The sequence below is a fragment of the Piliocolobus tephrosceles genome, chromosome 3 (assembly GCF_002776525.5).
Source record: "Piliocolobus tephrosceles isolate RC106 chromosome 3, ASM277652v3, whole genome shotgun sequence".
NCBI classification, from domain to species: Eukaryota; Metazoa; Chordata; class Mammalia; order Primates; family Cercopithecidae; genus Piliocolobus; species Piliocolobus tephrosceles.
Genome location: NC_045436.1, coordinates 168,219,718 through 168,235,116, shown reverse-complemented (window position 1 = coordinate 168,235,116; position 15,399 = coordinate 168,219,718). Strand labels below are relative to the sequence as shown.

Genomic DNA, 15,399 nt, shown 5'->3' with positions numbered 1-15,399 from the left:
TACCACTGACCATGCTCTCAGGAAATTTACATTGAGGTTAGGTAAACTGGATATTAATGAGACTTGAAAGGCTGGGCACAGTGGCTCACTCCTGTAATTCCAGCACTTTGGGAGGCCAAGGTAGGTAGATTGCTTGAGCCCAGGACTTCGAGACCAGCCTGGGCAACATGGCAAGACCCCATCTCTACAAAAAATTAGCCAGGTGTGGTGGTGCAGGCCTGTAGTCCCAGCTACTTGGGAGACTGGCTGGGAGAATTGCTGGAGCCTGGGATGCAGAAGTTACGGTGAGCTGTAATTGTGAAACTGTACTGCAGCCTGGGTGACAGAGTAAGACACTGTCTAAAAAAAAAAAAAAAAAAAAAAAAAATATATATATATATAGACAGACTTGCAAAAAAGTAAAATGCCATTATTTTTACTAATTTATTCCTTATTTTAAAAAAGAGTATTAGTTTTAATAAAGATTATTTATGTTAATATGTAATGAGTTTATTATTTTTTTAATGAATTGATTTTTAAAAGTCTCAGTTTCAACTTATCAGATAAATATTAGCAGACTTAACTCACATAAACAAAAACTTTGGGATCCTCAATAATTTTTAGGAGTGTAAAGGGGTCTTGAGACCAAAACTGTCTGAAAACTGCTGGAGTAGACTTGTTTCCTCCTGGCAGTCTCTTCTGGTTCTTTCAGTTATCACATATTTATTATGTCTATCTAAGCCAGGCACCATTCTAGATTCTGGGGATACAGGTGAATAAGATGGGCAGGCTCTGATGTATGTATAGAACTTATTTTCTAGTTGGCATGTGTATGATAGAGAAGGAGGAGGAGGGTAGGTGATTTAGTTATGAAGAAATGAACAAGATAACTTCAGATTACATAAATGCTGTGAAGAAAATTAAACAGGGTCAAGCACTAGGAGTGGGAATCTAAGTGAAACTGAGGCTGGGAAGATGACTTGATCTGAGACTGAATGGCAAAGGGAAGCTCCTGCTTTTCCTCTGAACATTTCTGCTCTGGCTCACTCCCCTGGCACTGAGCTTCCTGTGGTTCCTTAAACATCCCAGGCAGTATTCTTCTTCAGGGATCCCTCAGTGTAGAAAGCACTCCTAGTTAAATTTTCACACCAGTCACTACAGTCCAGATGTCCTTGGAGAGGCCTTCTCCAATCATCTATCTCAAAGAACACTCCTCCATCACTAGCCATCCCCTTACTGGGTTTCATTTTCCTTCCCAGCTCTTCTCTCTACACAATATTGCTATGTATTTATGTGCTTGTCTCTCTCCTTCCAGAGATTTGGGGTGATTGCTATAACCCCCAGATCGTTAAATAGTGCCTGGGAAATGGAGGGCTCAGTAAGTATGCTGGGTGATAACTGTAAAATCAGATATAATGAAAAAAAGTTATTTGGTTTCTAAAGAGATAAATAAGAAGGCTGGGCATGGTGACTCACGCCTGTAATCCTAGCACTTTGGGAGACCGAGGCGGGCGGATTATCTGAGTTCAGGAGTTCGAGACCAGCCTGGGCAACAAAGTGAAACCCCAGAGCTACTAAACTACAAAAAAACTAGTCGGGAGTGGTGGCAGGGCGTTTGCAGTCCCAGCTACTGGGTAGGCGGAGGCAGGAGAATTGCTTGAACCCGGGAGGCGGAGTTTGCAGTGAGCCGAGATCACCCCACTGCATTCCAGCCTGGGCAACAGAGCAGGACTCCATCACCAAAAAATAAATAAATAAATAAATAAATAAATAAATAAATAATAATAATAATAAATAAACAAATGTTAAAAGCAGTTATTAAAAGATTAGCAGCCTGGTGCCAGACGCGGTGGCTCACGCCTGTAATCCCAGTACTTTGGGAGGCCCAGGCAGATGGATCACGGGGTCAGGAGATCGAGACCATCCTAGCTAACACGGTGAAACCCCGTCTCTACTAAATATACAAAAAATTAGCAGGGTGTGGTGGAGGGCGCCGGTAGTTCCAGCTACTCAGGAGGCTGAGGCAGGAGAATGGCCAGGAGGCGGAGCTTGCAGTAAGCCAAGATCGCGGCCACTACACTCCAGCCTGGGCGACAGAGCGAGGCTCCGTCTCAAAAAAAAAAAAAAAAAAAAAAAATTATCAGCCTTATATGAGCCCTGGCTCATGCCTATATTCCCAACACTTTGGGAGGCCGTGGCGGGAGAATCACTTGAGCTCAGGAGTTGGAGACCAACCTGGACAACACTGTAAAACCCCTGACTCAACTAAAAAAAAAAAAAAAAAAGCCTGGCGCGACGGCACGCACCTGTGGTCCTAGCTACTTGGGTGGCTGAAGTGGGGGGGGGGGGGGGGCTTGAGCCCGGGAGCTCAAGTCTGATCATGACCCTGCACTCCGGCCTGGGCGACAGAGCGAGACCCTGAGAAAAACGAAAGAAAAAAAAAGATTAGCATAGTGACTTTCTCTTTGATGTAACCATAAATATCTAAAGAGAACAGTGCGGGCCACACTGGGAACCTCAACAAAGTTGTTTCCATTATCCATCACCAACCAGAATTCAGGAAGAACTTTGCCTGTCTTGTTCCTGCTATAGCCAATGACTCAACAAATGTTTGTGGAGAGAGTGGGTGACCCTCTCCTTTTACCAACGGTAAACAGCCCGCGGAAAGAAAAAGTGACTTAGCCAAAGTCTCAGAGTCGGGACTAGCATAGTAGTATCCCGACTCTCGCGGGAGGGCTCGCTCCACTATCGTTACGCATTCTCCTTTCCATACAACCAGGTCTAATCCGGTCAAAGTCTTCAATTCTTAAGCTAAGAAAAAAGGAAAATACATGTAAACTCTGTTTTGCGATAGACAAGAAGACAGAAGAATCAAAAATCCTCCTTCCAGAGGCGCAACAGAATCCTTCCACAGCGCGGTCCTGTCACGTGACCACGCGTGGCACACCAGACACCTGACCTGCGGAGGCGGCTTCCGCGCAGGCGCAGTGGACCTCTACTTGCGCCATTCCAGACATGGCGGCTCCGCTAGGGGGTATGTTTTCTGGGCAGCCACCCGGGCCCCCTCAGGCCCCGCCGGGCCTTCCGGGCCAAGCTTCGCTTCTTCAGGCAGCTCCAGGCGCTCCTAGACCTTCCAACAGTACTTTGGTGGACGAGTTGGAGTCATCTTTCGAGGTAATGTAAGACATGGGCGTCTTTGTCCCCAGCCTTCCCTTTTTTCTGAAACGTGAACTGCGCGTACGGGTATCTACTCCGGGGATCCGAGCAACTAATTTACAAATAGGGAAACAGGCTTAAAGAACGTAAGTCATTGCTTTAGGCTTCCCCGTGGCCCGTATTCAATTCAGGTCTGCTGGTGGGGGCGCGTAAACTCGGTATTTCTGGAAATGTGGACCCGAAGTTTGCCTAAACCCCAAACTTGGAACCCTTCCAGATTCCCAGCCGGCCGTTGCTATCCCAACCGGTTGTCGGTCACATCCCTGAGCACCGTTTCTTGCATTCCTGCATGTTTATTAAGCCTTTTCGGAGCTCAAAGTTTCATTACTGTGTCCTGTATCCTTTCCGCTGGTCTTCACCCTTAAAAGATCCTAAAGAGACTCTTAGGAGGGGAAATGGACTTCCTTAAATTACCAGGCGCAGCTTGGTACTAGGGGCTGAGGAAAGAGGAATGCTGGCGGTTAGGGCGGGAGGGAGCGCCGATGACCCAATCTCAGTTCTGCCCAAGGAGTTTACCTTGTAGCAAGAAAGGTGAACTGTGTATTGAGGGAAGATAGAGAGGTAAAAATAAGTGCTCTGGTGATTTCCAGTGGTCTTTAAAATGGAAGATGAGCTATTCCTGTCTAGTAATAAAGTAATATAACTTCAAATTGGAGTTAACTTTTCCACATTTAAATCCCAATTTTGCCAGGTGTGGTGGCCCACGCCTGTAATCCCAGCACTTTGGGAGGCTGAGGCGGGCGGATCACAAGGTCAGGAGTTCGAGACCAGCCTGACCAACATGGTGAAACCCCGACTCTACTAAAAATACAAAAATTAGCTAGGCATGGTGGCATGCGCCCGTGATCCCAGCTGCTCAAGAGAGTGAGGCAGGAGGATCGCTTGAACTCGGCAGACGGAGGTTGCAGTGAGCCGAGATCACGCCATTGCACTCCAGCCTGGGTGACAGAGCTAGACTCCGTCTCAAAAAAATAAAATAAAAATAAATAAATAAAAATCCCAATTTTGTGACTTTTAATATTGTATCTAATAGCACAGTGGTACATTTATAATTATAAATATATACTTTGTAAGGGATTATATTATTCAGACTGCATGGACAAAATGCTTTTACCACATGGATGTACAAAGATTTAGAAATAAATGATTTGAGATGGAGTCGCACTCTCTCGCCCAGGCTGGAGTGCAGTGGGGCAGTTTCGGCTCACTGCAACCTCCGTCTCTCGGGTTCAAGCGATTCTCCTGCCACAGCCGAGTTGCTGGGATTACAGGCGCCCGCTACCATGCCTGGCTATTTTTTTTTATTTTTGGTAGAGGCGGGGGTTTCACCATCTTGGCCAGGCTGGCCTCGAACTCCTGACCTCATGATCCACCCTCCTCCACCTCCTGAAGTGCTGGGATTACAGGCATGAGCCACCGTGCCTAGCCAGAAATAAATGATTTAAAGGACAGAGACTGTTGAGGAGGAGGAAAAGGAGGAGGAGGAGACACCTTTGAGGTGGTGCTAAGTGATAAAGGAAGGGGCTGGTGAGCTTTAGAGCAGCATCTAGCATTGTGCTTGAGGGGAGCTGGCTCTCTGTCCTGGGCACTTGTTGAAGACGGGCCCTGTACAAATCTTAGCCAAAGTTGACTCCCAGCACCCTGCTGCTTAAAAACTTATAGTAGCTGCTTGTTGCTCTTGAGATAAGATCAAGATGTTTAGTGTGGTCTCCCAGGCTTTGCATGTTGAGTTCTTTCCTTCAGACTCATTTTCTTACTCCAGCCACACAAGACTTTCCCAAGTGTACCATTTGTTTTCTCTTTGGGCTTCCAGGTCCCCCCTCAGCTCATTGCATCACTTCCTCAGTGGACTCTTCCCTGGCATTTTTATTACTTACCATTAAACCAGGCTGCATGAAGTCAGAGACTACCTATTTTGTACCCCCACCCCTCACATTGTGTATCCTGTAGTGCTAATACCGTGGTAGTAGATAGCAAGTGCTAGATGAACATTTGTCAGACATGGAAGGAGCCTGTAGTGTGGAGCCTGTAGTGTAGTTGCCTGTGCACAGAACTCCTTGCCTGATTCACAGACATGTCTGTAGGTGCCCTTGAGAGAGACCTCCCTCTGGGACCTGATTATCCATGCAGAGAATACAGAGAAAACCAGTCCCTACCTTCAGGAAGCTTGTGATAAATGGCAGGCAGTTGCCTTGCTGTAGGATCGATCACTGCTCTGATAGAAGAAATCTAGGGTACTGTGGGAACACATATAGGTGTGTACATCAAGGAAGGCTTCCCAGAGAACATGAAAGCCAAAGAAGCATTTTGATTTAGCCAGGTGAAGGAGAGTGGGAGAGGTGCGAGCTGGATCCTGTCTCTGCTGCTGCGTGATCACGATCGGTCCCGTCTTGTCTCAAGATTCAATTCAAAGGCCACGTTTTCTTTGGAACTTTATCTGTTTCCTCCCTTGTGTTCTGTGTGGACCTCAATTTTCACAGCCTCCAGTGGCACATGGCAGCGCCTGCTTACCTGCTTCTCATTCCTATTGGGATGCCACCCCTTGAGGTTTCTGTCTGCTCATTCTAGCTGCTCAGTACATGCTCTTTGATGGAAGGAGTTTATTGAGCTCATGCACTCTTGATTTTGGAGGGAACGTTGGAGACCATCTAGTTCCATTTCCTCCATTCATGGATAGAGAAACTGAGGCTCAGTGAGGACAAGTTACTTGCTCAAAGCCAGCTGTTGGGTTTGTGGAAATGAGGACTAGCACTTACTTTCCAGGCAAAGGCTCTGTTTTAGCCATGCTTTTAAAAAGCTATTCTCTTTCTAGGTAGATGCAGTGGCTCACTCCTGTAATCCTAGCACTTTGGGAGGCCAAGGTGACTGATCACTTGAGATCAGGAGTTTGAGACCATCCTGGGCAACATGGCGAAACTCCATCTCTAACTAAAAATACAAAAATTAGTGGTCTGTGGTGGCATATGCCTTAATCCCAGCTACTTGGGAGGCTGAGGCAGGAGAATCACTGAAACCTGGGAGGCAGAGGTTGCAGTGAGCCAAGATCGTGCCACTGCACTCTAGCCTGGGCAACAGAGCGAGACGCCGCCTCAAAAAAAAAAAAAAAGGCTGTTCTCTTCTTAATACAGCTGTCCAACTGTCTATAAAGGTGTGTGTATCTGCTTTTTTTCTTTTTTTTTCTTTGAGACAGAGGCTCACTCTGTCACCCAGGCCAGAGTGCAGTGGCATGATCTTGGGTCACTGTAGCCTCCACTTCCTGGGCTCAAGTGGTCCTCTTGCTTCAGCTTTCCAAGTGGCTGGGACTGCATGTGCGCACCACTATGCCTGGCTAATTTTTGTTTTTGTAGAGGGTGTCACCACATTGCCCATGCAGGTCTTGAACTCCTAGGCTGAAGCCATCCACCCATCTTGGCTTCCAAAAGTGTTGGGATTACAGGCGTGAGCCACCACGTCTGACCCCAAATTTTTTTCTTAAGTGGGTGGAGGGCAGTAAAATTCTTGAGATCAGATTTCCTGCCACCCTGTCTGGTAGGCCTCCTGGCTCTGGGGAGCTGGCCCAGCTTTTTTGACCAGTTTGTGACTGGTTGGCCTCTTGATGCAACATTTTCCAGTAGCCATAGGTCTCACAAAGGAGGTACATCCTACCCAGATCCCAAACCCAACAGGAGTCAACTTTCTTTTTTTTTTTTTTTTTTTTGAGACTGAGTCTCTCTCTGTTGCCCAGGCTGGAGTGCAGTGGCGCGATCTAGGCTCACTGCAGACTCTGCCTCCCAGGTTCTCACCATTCTCCAGCTTTAGCCTCCCGAGTAGCTGGGATTACAGGTGCCTGCCACCACACCTGGCTAATTTTTTGTATTTTTAGTAGAGACAGGGTTTCACTGTGTTAACCAGGATAGTCTTGGTCTCCTGACCTTGTGATCCTCCTGCCTCAGCCTCCCAAAGTGCTGGGATTACAGGCATGAGCCACCACGCCCAGCCCTTTTTATTTATTTATTTATTTTGAGACAGATTCTCGTCCTGTCACCCAGGCTAGAGTGCAGTGGTGCGATCTTGGCTCACTGCAACCTCCGCCTCCCAGGTTTGAGCGATTCTCCTGCCTCAGCCTCCCGAGTAGGTGGGACTACAGGCACGTGCCACCATACCTAGCTAATTTTTTGTATTTTTATTAGAGAAGGGGTTTCACTGTGTTAGCTAGGATGGTCTTGATCTCCTGACCTCGTGATCCGCCCATATCGGCCTCCCAAAGTGTTGGGATTACAGGCGTGAGCCACCACGCCCGGCCAGGAGTCAACTTTCAAAGTAATCCCGAGAATGGGCAATCTGTGTTTCTGGTAAATCAAGTGCGGGAGCTGCAGGCAGGCAGAAGTTTTGCTTCTCAAAGGGCCCTCACATGTAGATAATGTTCTAAATTTGAGCTCAGATCTATCTGCCTCACAGCAAGAGTAGTTTGCTGATTGCTGACAGAGCTCTGCTTTCCTGTGTTTGAGGCTTCCTTTCTAACTCCTGCTCTTCCAGCTGCCATGCTGTTCTCTTTCTGTGCCTCCCCAATCTCCCTGCCCACTTCCTGCAGTGGGCCTGCTTTGGTACATTCCTTAGAGTTGCTTGTTCACAGAACTCCTTGGCTGAATCACATTTGCATCTGTATAGGTGCCCTTTAGAGATGACTTGATTATCCATGTGACACCAACCTTGTCCTTTTAGGCCATCCAGTCAGTCAGTAATATGTGTTATTAAACATTTCCCTTGTGCCAAGGCAGTGTTCCAGGCACTAGAAGGACAGTGGTGAATAAGACAGACAAAATTCTCACCTACTAGTAGGGGACAGATAATAATGGATGAAAATAATGGATATGATGTCACTTAATTATGTGAAAAACTATAAAACTGTGCTTGGGTGTGGAGCGTGAGCAGGAGGGGCACAGTTTTGAAAGGGTAGACCGGCTGGTCTCTCTGAGAGGGAGAAGATTGGCCTGAGTCCTGAATGGGTGGTGATGTGAGTTGTGTAAGCACCAGCAAGAGGCCACAGTGGGGCTGGAAGAGTGTCTGGGCCTGGTGTGGAATAAGATGCGGGGGAGGGGCATGTGGTAGGACAGAGACCAGATGTGGTGCCAGCTCATTTGCCTGGCACTTCCTCCATGGGTCTAATTAATTGGTAACCTCAGTTTACCAAATGTTTCCATTGGCGTGATGTCTTGCCATCTCATGTGCAAACACAGATGCTGCCACTTTATCACATGACTTCAGGAGAAGTTATTTCTTCCTCTGGAGTAAGATTTTTGATGTGTGAATGACATTTTTTTCTTTCCTACGTTTTGATTACACAGGCTTGTTTTGCGTCTCTGGTGAGTCAGGACTATGTCAATGGCACTGATCAGGAAGAAATTCGAACCGGTAAGCATTCCCTCTGTGTACACAATGTTCTTGGCTTCAGCAGGATTTCCTAGTTGCTAATTTTATACTTCATGTGTTTCAGTCCTGCTTTTATCCTAAGAGAATATTTCAGGGACTGAAATGTGTGCACATAATCTCTATGAGCTGCTGACTCTTGGTTCAGTTTATTAATTGACATCTTATATCACCCATAATGAATCATTTATAATGAACTTTTCATATTGGTACTAGGTGAAGAAGACCAATGGTGTGTACTGCTTTTTAAAAAATTTTTATTATTTTTGGAATAGGTCTTACAGAGAAAAGTCTCCTGTGCTTCTTTTTATTCCCCAAGTTCTGTCCCTAAAGGTAACCAGAGCTTCTGATTTCTTCGTACCATATTTTACATGTTTCTTTTTTTTTTCCGAGGTGGAGTTTCACTCTTGTTGCCCAGGCTAGAGTGCTCATTGCAACCACCACCTCACGGGTTCGGGCAATTATCCTGTCTCAGCCTCCCAAGTAGCTGAGACTACAGGCATGCACCACCATACTCAGCTAATTTTGTATTTTTAGTAGAGACGGGGTTCTCACCATGTTGGCCGGGCTGGTCTCGAACTCCTGACCTCTGGTGATCCACCCGCCTCAGCCTCCCAAAGTGTTGGGATTACAGGCATGAGACACTGCGCCCAGCCTTATATGTGCCATTTTGACTGGAAATTATGATGCTAATTGCTGGATCTCTGCATTGTCTCTCTCTCTCTCTCTTTTTTTTTTTTTTTTTTGGAGACAGAGGTCTTGCTCTCACCCTTTTAAGAAAGGAGTGCAGTGGCATGATCTCTGGTCACTGCAACATCTGCCTCCTGGGTTGAAGCAATCCTCCCATTTCAGCCCTCCTAGTAGTTGGGACCACAGTGAGAGCTACCACATTTGGCTAATTTTTGTTTTTTTATTTTTTTTGTGGAGATGGGATCTTGCTGTTTATTGCCCAGGCTGGTCTCAAACTCCTAGGCTCAAGCAGTCTTCCTGCCTCAGCCTCCCAAAGTGTTGGGATTACAGGATGAGCCACCACGCTCGGCCTCTGCATTGTCTTCTTTTTTGAGACGGAGTCTCGCTCTGTCACCAGTCTGGAGTGCAGTGGCATGATCTCAGTTCACTGCAACCTCTGACTCCCTGGTTCAAGGGATTCTACTGCCTCAGCCTCTTGAGTAGCTGGGATTACAGGCATGTGCCACCACGCCCAGCTAATTTTTGTATTTTTAGTAGAGATGGGGTTTCACCATGTTGGCCAGGATGGTCTCGATCTCCTGACCTCATGATCCGCCCACCTTGGCCTCCCAGAGTGCTGGGATTACAGGCCTGAGCCACCATGCCCAGCTACATTGTCTTTTTAAAGATCTCATGGCTTTTATGCTGTATTAAGGTCTCTCTCTCTTTTTTTTTTTAACCTGAGAAAAGCACAGATTATCTGCTGTTTAATGTTGGTTAACACATGAGAAGTTGGGGGTTAGTATTACCACTGTGGCCAAGATTAAAATCCCTGAGTTGTCTATGAGAAAGCTCTGTTTTTACGTTCTGATTGTTCATTTATGAGGTAGATAAATGAGTCTGTTGTTTTTCTTATTTTAATAATTTTGGTCTTTTTTTTTTTTTTTTTTAAGGTGTTGATCAGTGTATTCAGAAGTTTCTGGATATTGCAAGACAGACAGAGTGTTTTTTCTTACAAAAAAGATTGCAGTTATCTGTCCAGAAACCAGAGCAAGTTATCAAAGAGGTATGGACTCAGTTTTCTCCTTAGCTCTGTAAGAATAACTAAGTGGTGCCAGGAATCCTTTTATGCTTTAAATGAGATGTACCCGTTTCCCGTGAGTTTCATTCAGGCTTTATAGGTCAGTGTGAAATGTGGCTAGTCATTCATGTTTGGGACAACCTGAACAAGAAGTAGAGCCAAGGAGTGGGGTCCAAAAGCGGAGTGTCAGACAGACCAGCTCTGATGTGACTTGTGTCATACATTAGCCTTCAGGAAAGATTTTTCTTAAAAGATTCTGCCATGTGAAAAAAGGATAAAAGCCATTAACATATATAGGCTTGTTTTGGACAAAAACTGAGATCTGTGTCCCCAGTTGCCTTACCCAGTGCCTTGCACACAGGAATCCAAGGAATCAAAAAGTAGTGTTCAACCCAGGCTCCTGGAAACTCAGGATTTCGTTGATCTCAGTTGTTCTAAGCTAGGGCATTTTGAAGTATGTTGGGGTTGCCACGATGACTTGGGAAGCTTTAATGGCATTGAATGGGTTGGGCCAGGACCTGCCCCATGCGATGTGGAAGAGTGAAGAAGCATCCTGCCCAGAAAGCCAGTGATGCCCTCAGTGAGAAACACTGAATTGAGATTATTGGTTGGGGGCAATTTTTGAAGTAACTAGTCCCAATTAATCAAAAAGTCTCTTTTCATTCATGATACCAGCTGTTGGGGATAGATATTCTTACAGTTATCAGGTCAGATCATTTCCTGGTGTGAATACTTGAATAACAATGCAGGTATGGCTAAGACTGGGTCTTTAGTAAAGGATGTAATGCTGCTGTTGTTCATAAAAAGCTCTTGAAAATGTAATTGTAACAGTTCATAATCTGAAGTGATAGAACAGTGGTGTGGAGTTTTTTGTAAACAGTTGTTAACAAATGTTTCAGATTTTCAGTCTTTTAGGTTCTCAGCAGTAACCTTTGGAGAGAGGTACTGGGTGGCTGGGGACCAGGATGGGATAGAGTCTGCGTATTAGTCTGTTTTCACACTGCTGATAAAGACATACCTGAGACTGGGCAATTCACAAAAGAAGAAGGTTTGATGGACTTAAAGTTCCACGTGGCTGGGGAGGCCTCACAATCATGGCAGAAGGTGACAGACACATCTCACGTGATGGTAGATAAGAGCACGTGTGCAGGGAAACTCCCATTTGTAAAACCATCAGATCTCGTGAGATTTATTCGCCAACAGGAGAACAGCATGGGAAAGACCTGCCCCCATGATTCAATGACCTCCCACCAGGTTCCTCCCACAAGACTTGGGAACTGTAGGAGTTACAATTCAAGATGACATTGGGTAGGGACACAGCCAAACCATATCAATCTGATTTCTTTTTGGCTGCCCTTTTCAATTTTGTAACTTGCATATTTCGATAAGAAAAATAAACATAGGCCGGGTGTGGTAGCTCACACCTGTACTCCCAGCACTTTGGGAGGCTGAGGCAGGTGGATTACTTGAGGTCAGGAGTTCGAGATTAGCCTGGCCAACATGGCAAAACCCCATCTTTACTAAAAATACAAAATTTAGCCAGGTGTGGTGGCTGTGTGTGCCTGTGATCCCAGCTACTCAGGAGGTTGAGGCAGGAGAATCACTTGAACCCGGGAGGTGGAGGCTCCAGTGAGCCGAGATTGCACCACTGCACTCTAGCCTGGGTGACAGAGCAAGACTTTGTCTCAAAAAAAAAAAAAAAAACCCATATAAACTTATGTTAGAATCTATCATTTGGGTTAATCAAATAGTGGAGCCAAGCAGAGTAATGGGCTTAATATGGTTTAATGGATTCTCTTTGTTTTGAATTGTTAGCCTCTTAACCAGAACCGTATGTGTTTTTCTTGAGTTTGCTCTGACTTACTCCATCGCTTTCATCTGCAGGATGTGTCGGAACTAAGGAATGAATTGCAGCGGAAAGACGCGCTAGTCCAGAAGCACTTGACAAAGCTGAGGCATTGGCAGCAGGTGCTGGAGGAAATCAACGTGCAGCACAAAAAGCCTGCTGACATCCCTCAGGGCTCCTTGGCCTACCTGGAGCAGGCGTCTGCCAACATCCCTGCACCTCTGAAGCCAACGTGAGCAAAGGGCAGAGGCAGTCGGCCTGTGAATGTGCTGGTGCGTGAGGTTGGCCACACATCCCTTCCTGGGGACTTGACATTTTAGAAGAACTCTTTGCCAGATAATGAGTTCATTTTCGTTTTATGCTCCCATTGAAAATTTTTCCACTATTTTTATAAGCTGTTAATTTTTTGAGTACTTTATAACATGTCTGTACCTGGGATAAACCAAGTAAGTAATTTTTTTTTTTTTTGTCTTTAGCGGAGTTTAGGCTATGAGTGTGATGACACAGATTCTTTTCTATGGTGGCTTTGTTTTTAAATTTTTGTATGACTTTTCATCTTTGTATGTGTGTTTCCTGTAGTTTGATCTGAAGGAGAAGAGTATAGTAGCCTGAGAATCAGGAGATGGGGATTTTAGTTGTAGGTCTTACAATAATTACCCCTCAGTGGTGTGTAGAAAAGTATGTAAATTTGCTCTGTTTTAAGACTTTGAACTACCTCAAGAAGAGGAATCTAATACAATATTTGTAATGTTTCCAGAGCTCTCAGAATGAGGATATTTTTGTAAATAGGTGGGAAGAGGATGGAATTTTCCTGGGTTAGTGTAGTAATCTTACAGTAAGATCCTTAGGTTGATGCTGACTTCTATTTGGGGTATGTTTATATTTTACGTGGTGTTTGTTTACCTTTTTTTTGACGGAGAAGGGTATAGCAGGAGCAGTGATACGCTAGCATTCATTACATTCTACAGTAATGAATCTGTTCAGTGGGGCAGACACTGTTTTCAGTAGCATGACAGTGGGGGCATAGGTGAGCTATGAGAGGCTAAGGCTTGCTCTGATTGTCTCTTTCTGTTTTGAGTTTTGTTTGCATGTTTCAGTTTTGTTTTACGTTTTGGGAGGGGAAACATTTTCCATTAAGGAAGGTTGTTGCCAGTGGATTTGACTCCAAGGGACTAGAGTGACTAGAGTGTTGCGGTGGGGGTGGGGAGGGGCTGCAGGGTGATCATTGGCTACTGAGCCTCCACAGAGAGCATGTGTGCCCTGCCTTTGGGAGGATATTTTGCTCTTGTTAGTTTTGTAGGCAGCCTCAGATTCCCTGTAGCGTTGCTGTTAAGAAATGGAGATTTCTGGCTCTCATTGGGTAAGGTTTTCTCAGTTTTATAGTCTCTTATTATTATTAGATCACATCCTTTTACCCAGAACAAATGCTTCACTGTCTTCTGACTGGCAGTACTCCTGTGGCTCTGTGCCTTGGCTCATTTGTTTTCTTCAGCCTTGAAGGCCTCTTCCCACATGCACTGACATCCATTCATGTGCCTGGTCCCTGCAGCCTCCCAGCATGCCTTCAGTTGCATCCCCAGGGCACAGGACTTTGATCTCTTCTGCTGCCCTCACTAGGTTCTCCCTCGTGGGTTAGTGCTTTGTATCTGTCTCTCTGACCCTCATTAGTTGTACACCCATGAGAATTAGATATTATTCTCCTTAAATATATAAGGACCATATGGTCTGTATCTTTTTGTTGTATGTGTATATGGCATCTGGCACATGGATCTCTGATTACCAGCCTGACATCAACAGATCCCCTCAGTTACAATGTATAGGTTAAGCAAAGCTTTTAAAAGCTCATATGGTATGACCTCAAGGTTGTTAACCTGGTCATCTCATGGTAATTAGAAACTCTGTTTGGCAGCTTTGTATTTCTTGATTAAAAACTTAAATAAACTGATTAGGTTTTAGGCGTTCTTTCAAAGAGGTTCTTGATGAGAAGATTGAGAACTATCCTATTTCGTGCTTAGGGAAAAGAGTTTGAATTACTGTACGTACCAGATATTACCATTTCTTTATTAAATTCAGAATTTTTTTGCCAAATAAATAACAATTTTCCATCTTGTCTGTTTGTAAACATCTTGCTGGGTGATGAATAACCCTCTAAGAAACCTCTGAGCTGCTAACTCTTTCAGGGAGAAAATCACAAGCCATCCTCTGAAGTTCCCCTAGAAACCTGTGGAATGCCCTCGGCCGAGCACTGCCCTGGTACCGGGGAGTGGAGGAGTATTACGTCTTGGAAGAGACTCCTGCTCTGATTGTCCAGGGGTGGGTTCTGGCCTGGCTTGGTGCTTGACCTAAGGTCCGCCCATAGGCTTCAGGCTTTCGACTTTCTTTTCTTTTCTTTTTTTTTTTTTTTAATTATTATTATACTTTAAGTTCTAGGGTACATGTGCGTAACGTGCAGGTTTGTTACATATGTATACTTGTGCCATGTTGGTGTGCTGCACCCATCAACTCGTCATTTACATCAGGTATAACTCCCAATCCAATCCCTCCCCCCTCCCCATGATAGGCCCCGGTGTGTGATGTTCCCCTTCCCGAGTCCAAGTGATCTCATTGTTCAGTTCCCATCTATGAGTGAGAACATGCGGTGTTTGGTTTTCTGTTCTTGTGATAGTTTGCTAAGAATGATGGTTTCCAGCTGCATCCATGTCCCTAAAAAGGACGTAAACTCATCCTTTTTTATGGTTGCATAGTATTCCATGGTGTATATGTGCCACATTTTCTTAATCCAGTCTGTCACAGATAGACATTTGGGTTGATTCCAAGTCTTTGCTATTGTAAATAGTGCCGCAATAAACATAACGCGTGCATGTGTCTTTACAGCAGCATGATTTATGATCCTTTGGGTATATACCCAGTAATGGGATGGCTGGGTCATATGGTACATCTAGTTCTAGATCCTTGAGGAATCGCCATACTGTTTTCCATAATGGTTGAACTAGTTTACAATCCCACCAACAGTGTAAAAGTGTTCCTATTTCTCCACATCCTCTCCAGCACCTGTTGTTTCCTGACTTTTGAATGATTGCCATTCTAACTGGTGTGAGATGGTATCTCATTGTGGTTTTGATTTGCATTTCTCTGATGGCCAGTGATGATGGGCATTTTTTCATGTGTCTGTTGGCTGTATGAATGTCTTCTTTTGAGAAAT

At 45.1% G+C, this 15,399-nt stretch overlaps 1 protein-coding gene across 1 annotated transcript; it reads left to right on the top strand.

Moving 5' to 3' along the window:
* The first annotated feature begins 2,970 nt into the window (after positions 1-2,970).
* On the top strand, positions 2,971-14,289 carry MED28 (mediator complex subunit 28). The gene is made up of 4 exons (XM_023206972.1): positions 2,971-3,153; positions 8,520-8,586; positions 10,224-10,336; positions 12,236-14,289. Exons 1-4 carry the CDS (start codon positions 2,995-2,997, stop codon positions 12,431-12,433), a joined length of 537 nt encoding a protein of 178 aa, XP_023062740.1. The 5' UTR covers positions 2,971-2,994; the 3' UTR covers positions 12,434-14,289.
* Positions 14,290-15,399: the final 1,110 nt, after the last annotated feature.

Coding starts and splice junctions, on each gene's coding strand:
- MED28 (XM_023206972.1), top strand. CDS start 2,995: ATGGCGGCTCCGCTAGGGGGTATGTTTTCTGGGCAGCCACCCGGGCCC. Junction 3,154..8,519: donor AGTTGGAGTCATCTTTCGAG/GTAATGTAAGAC, acceptor TTGATTACACAG/GCTTGTTTTGCGTCTCTGGT. Junction 10,337..12,235: donor CAGAGCAAGTTATCAAAGAG/GTATGGACTCAG, acceptor TTTCATCTGCAG/GATGTGTCGGAACTAAGGAA.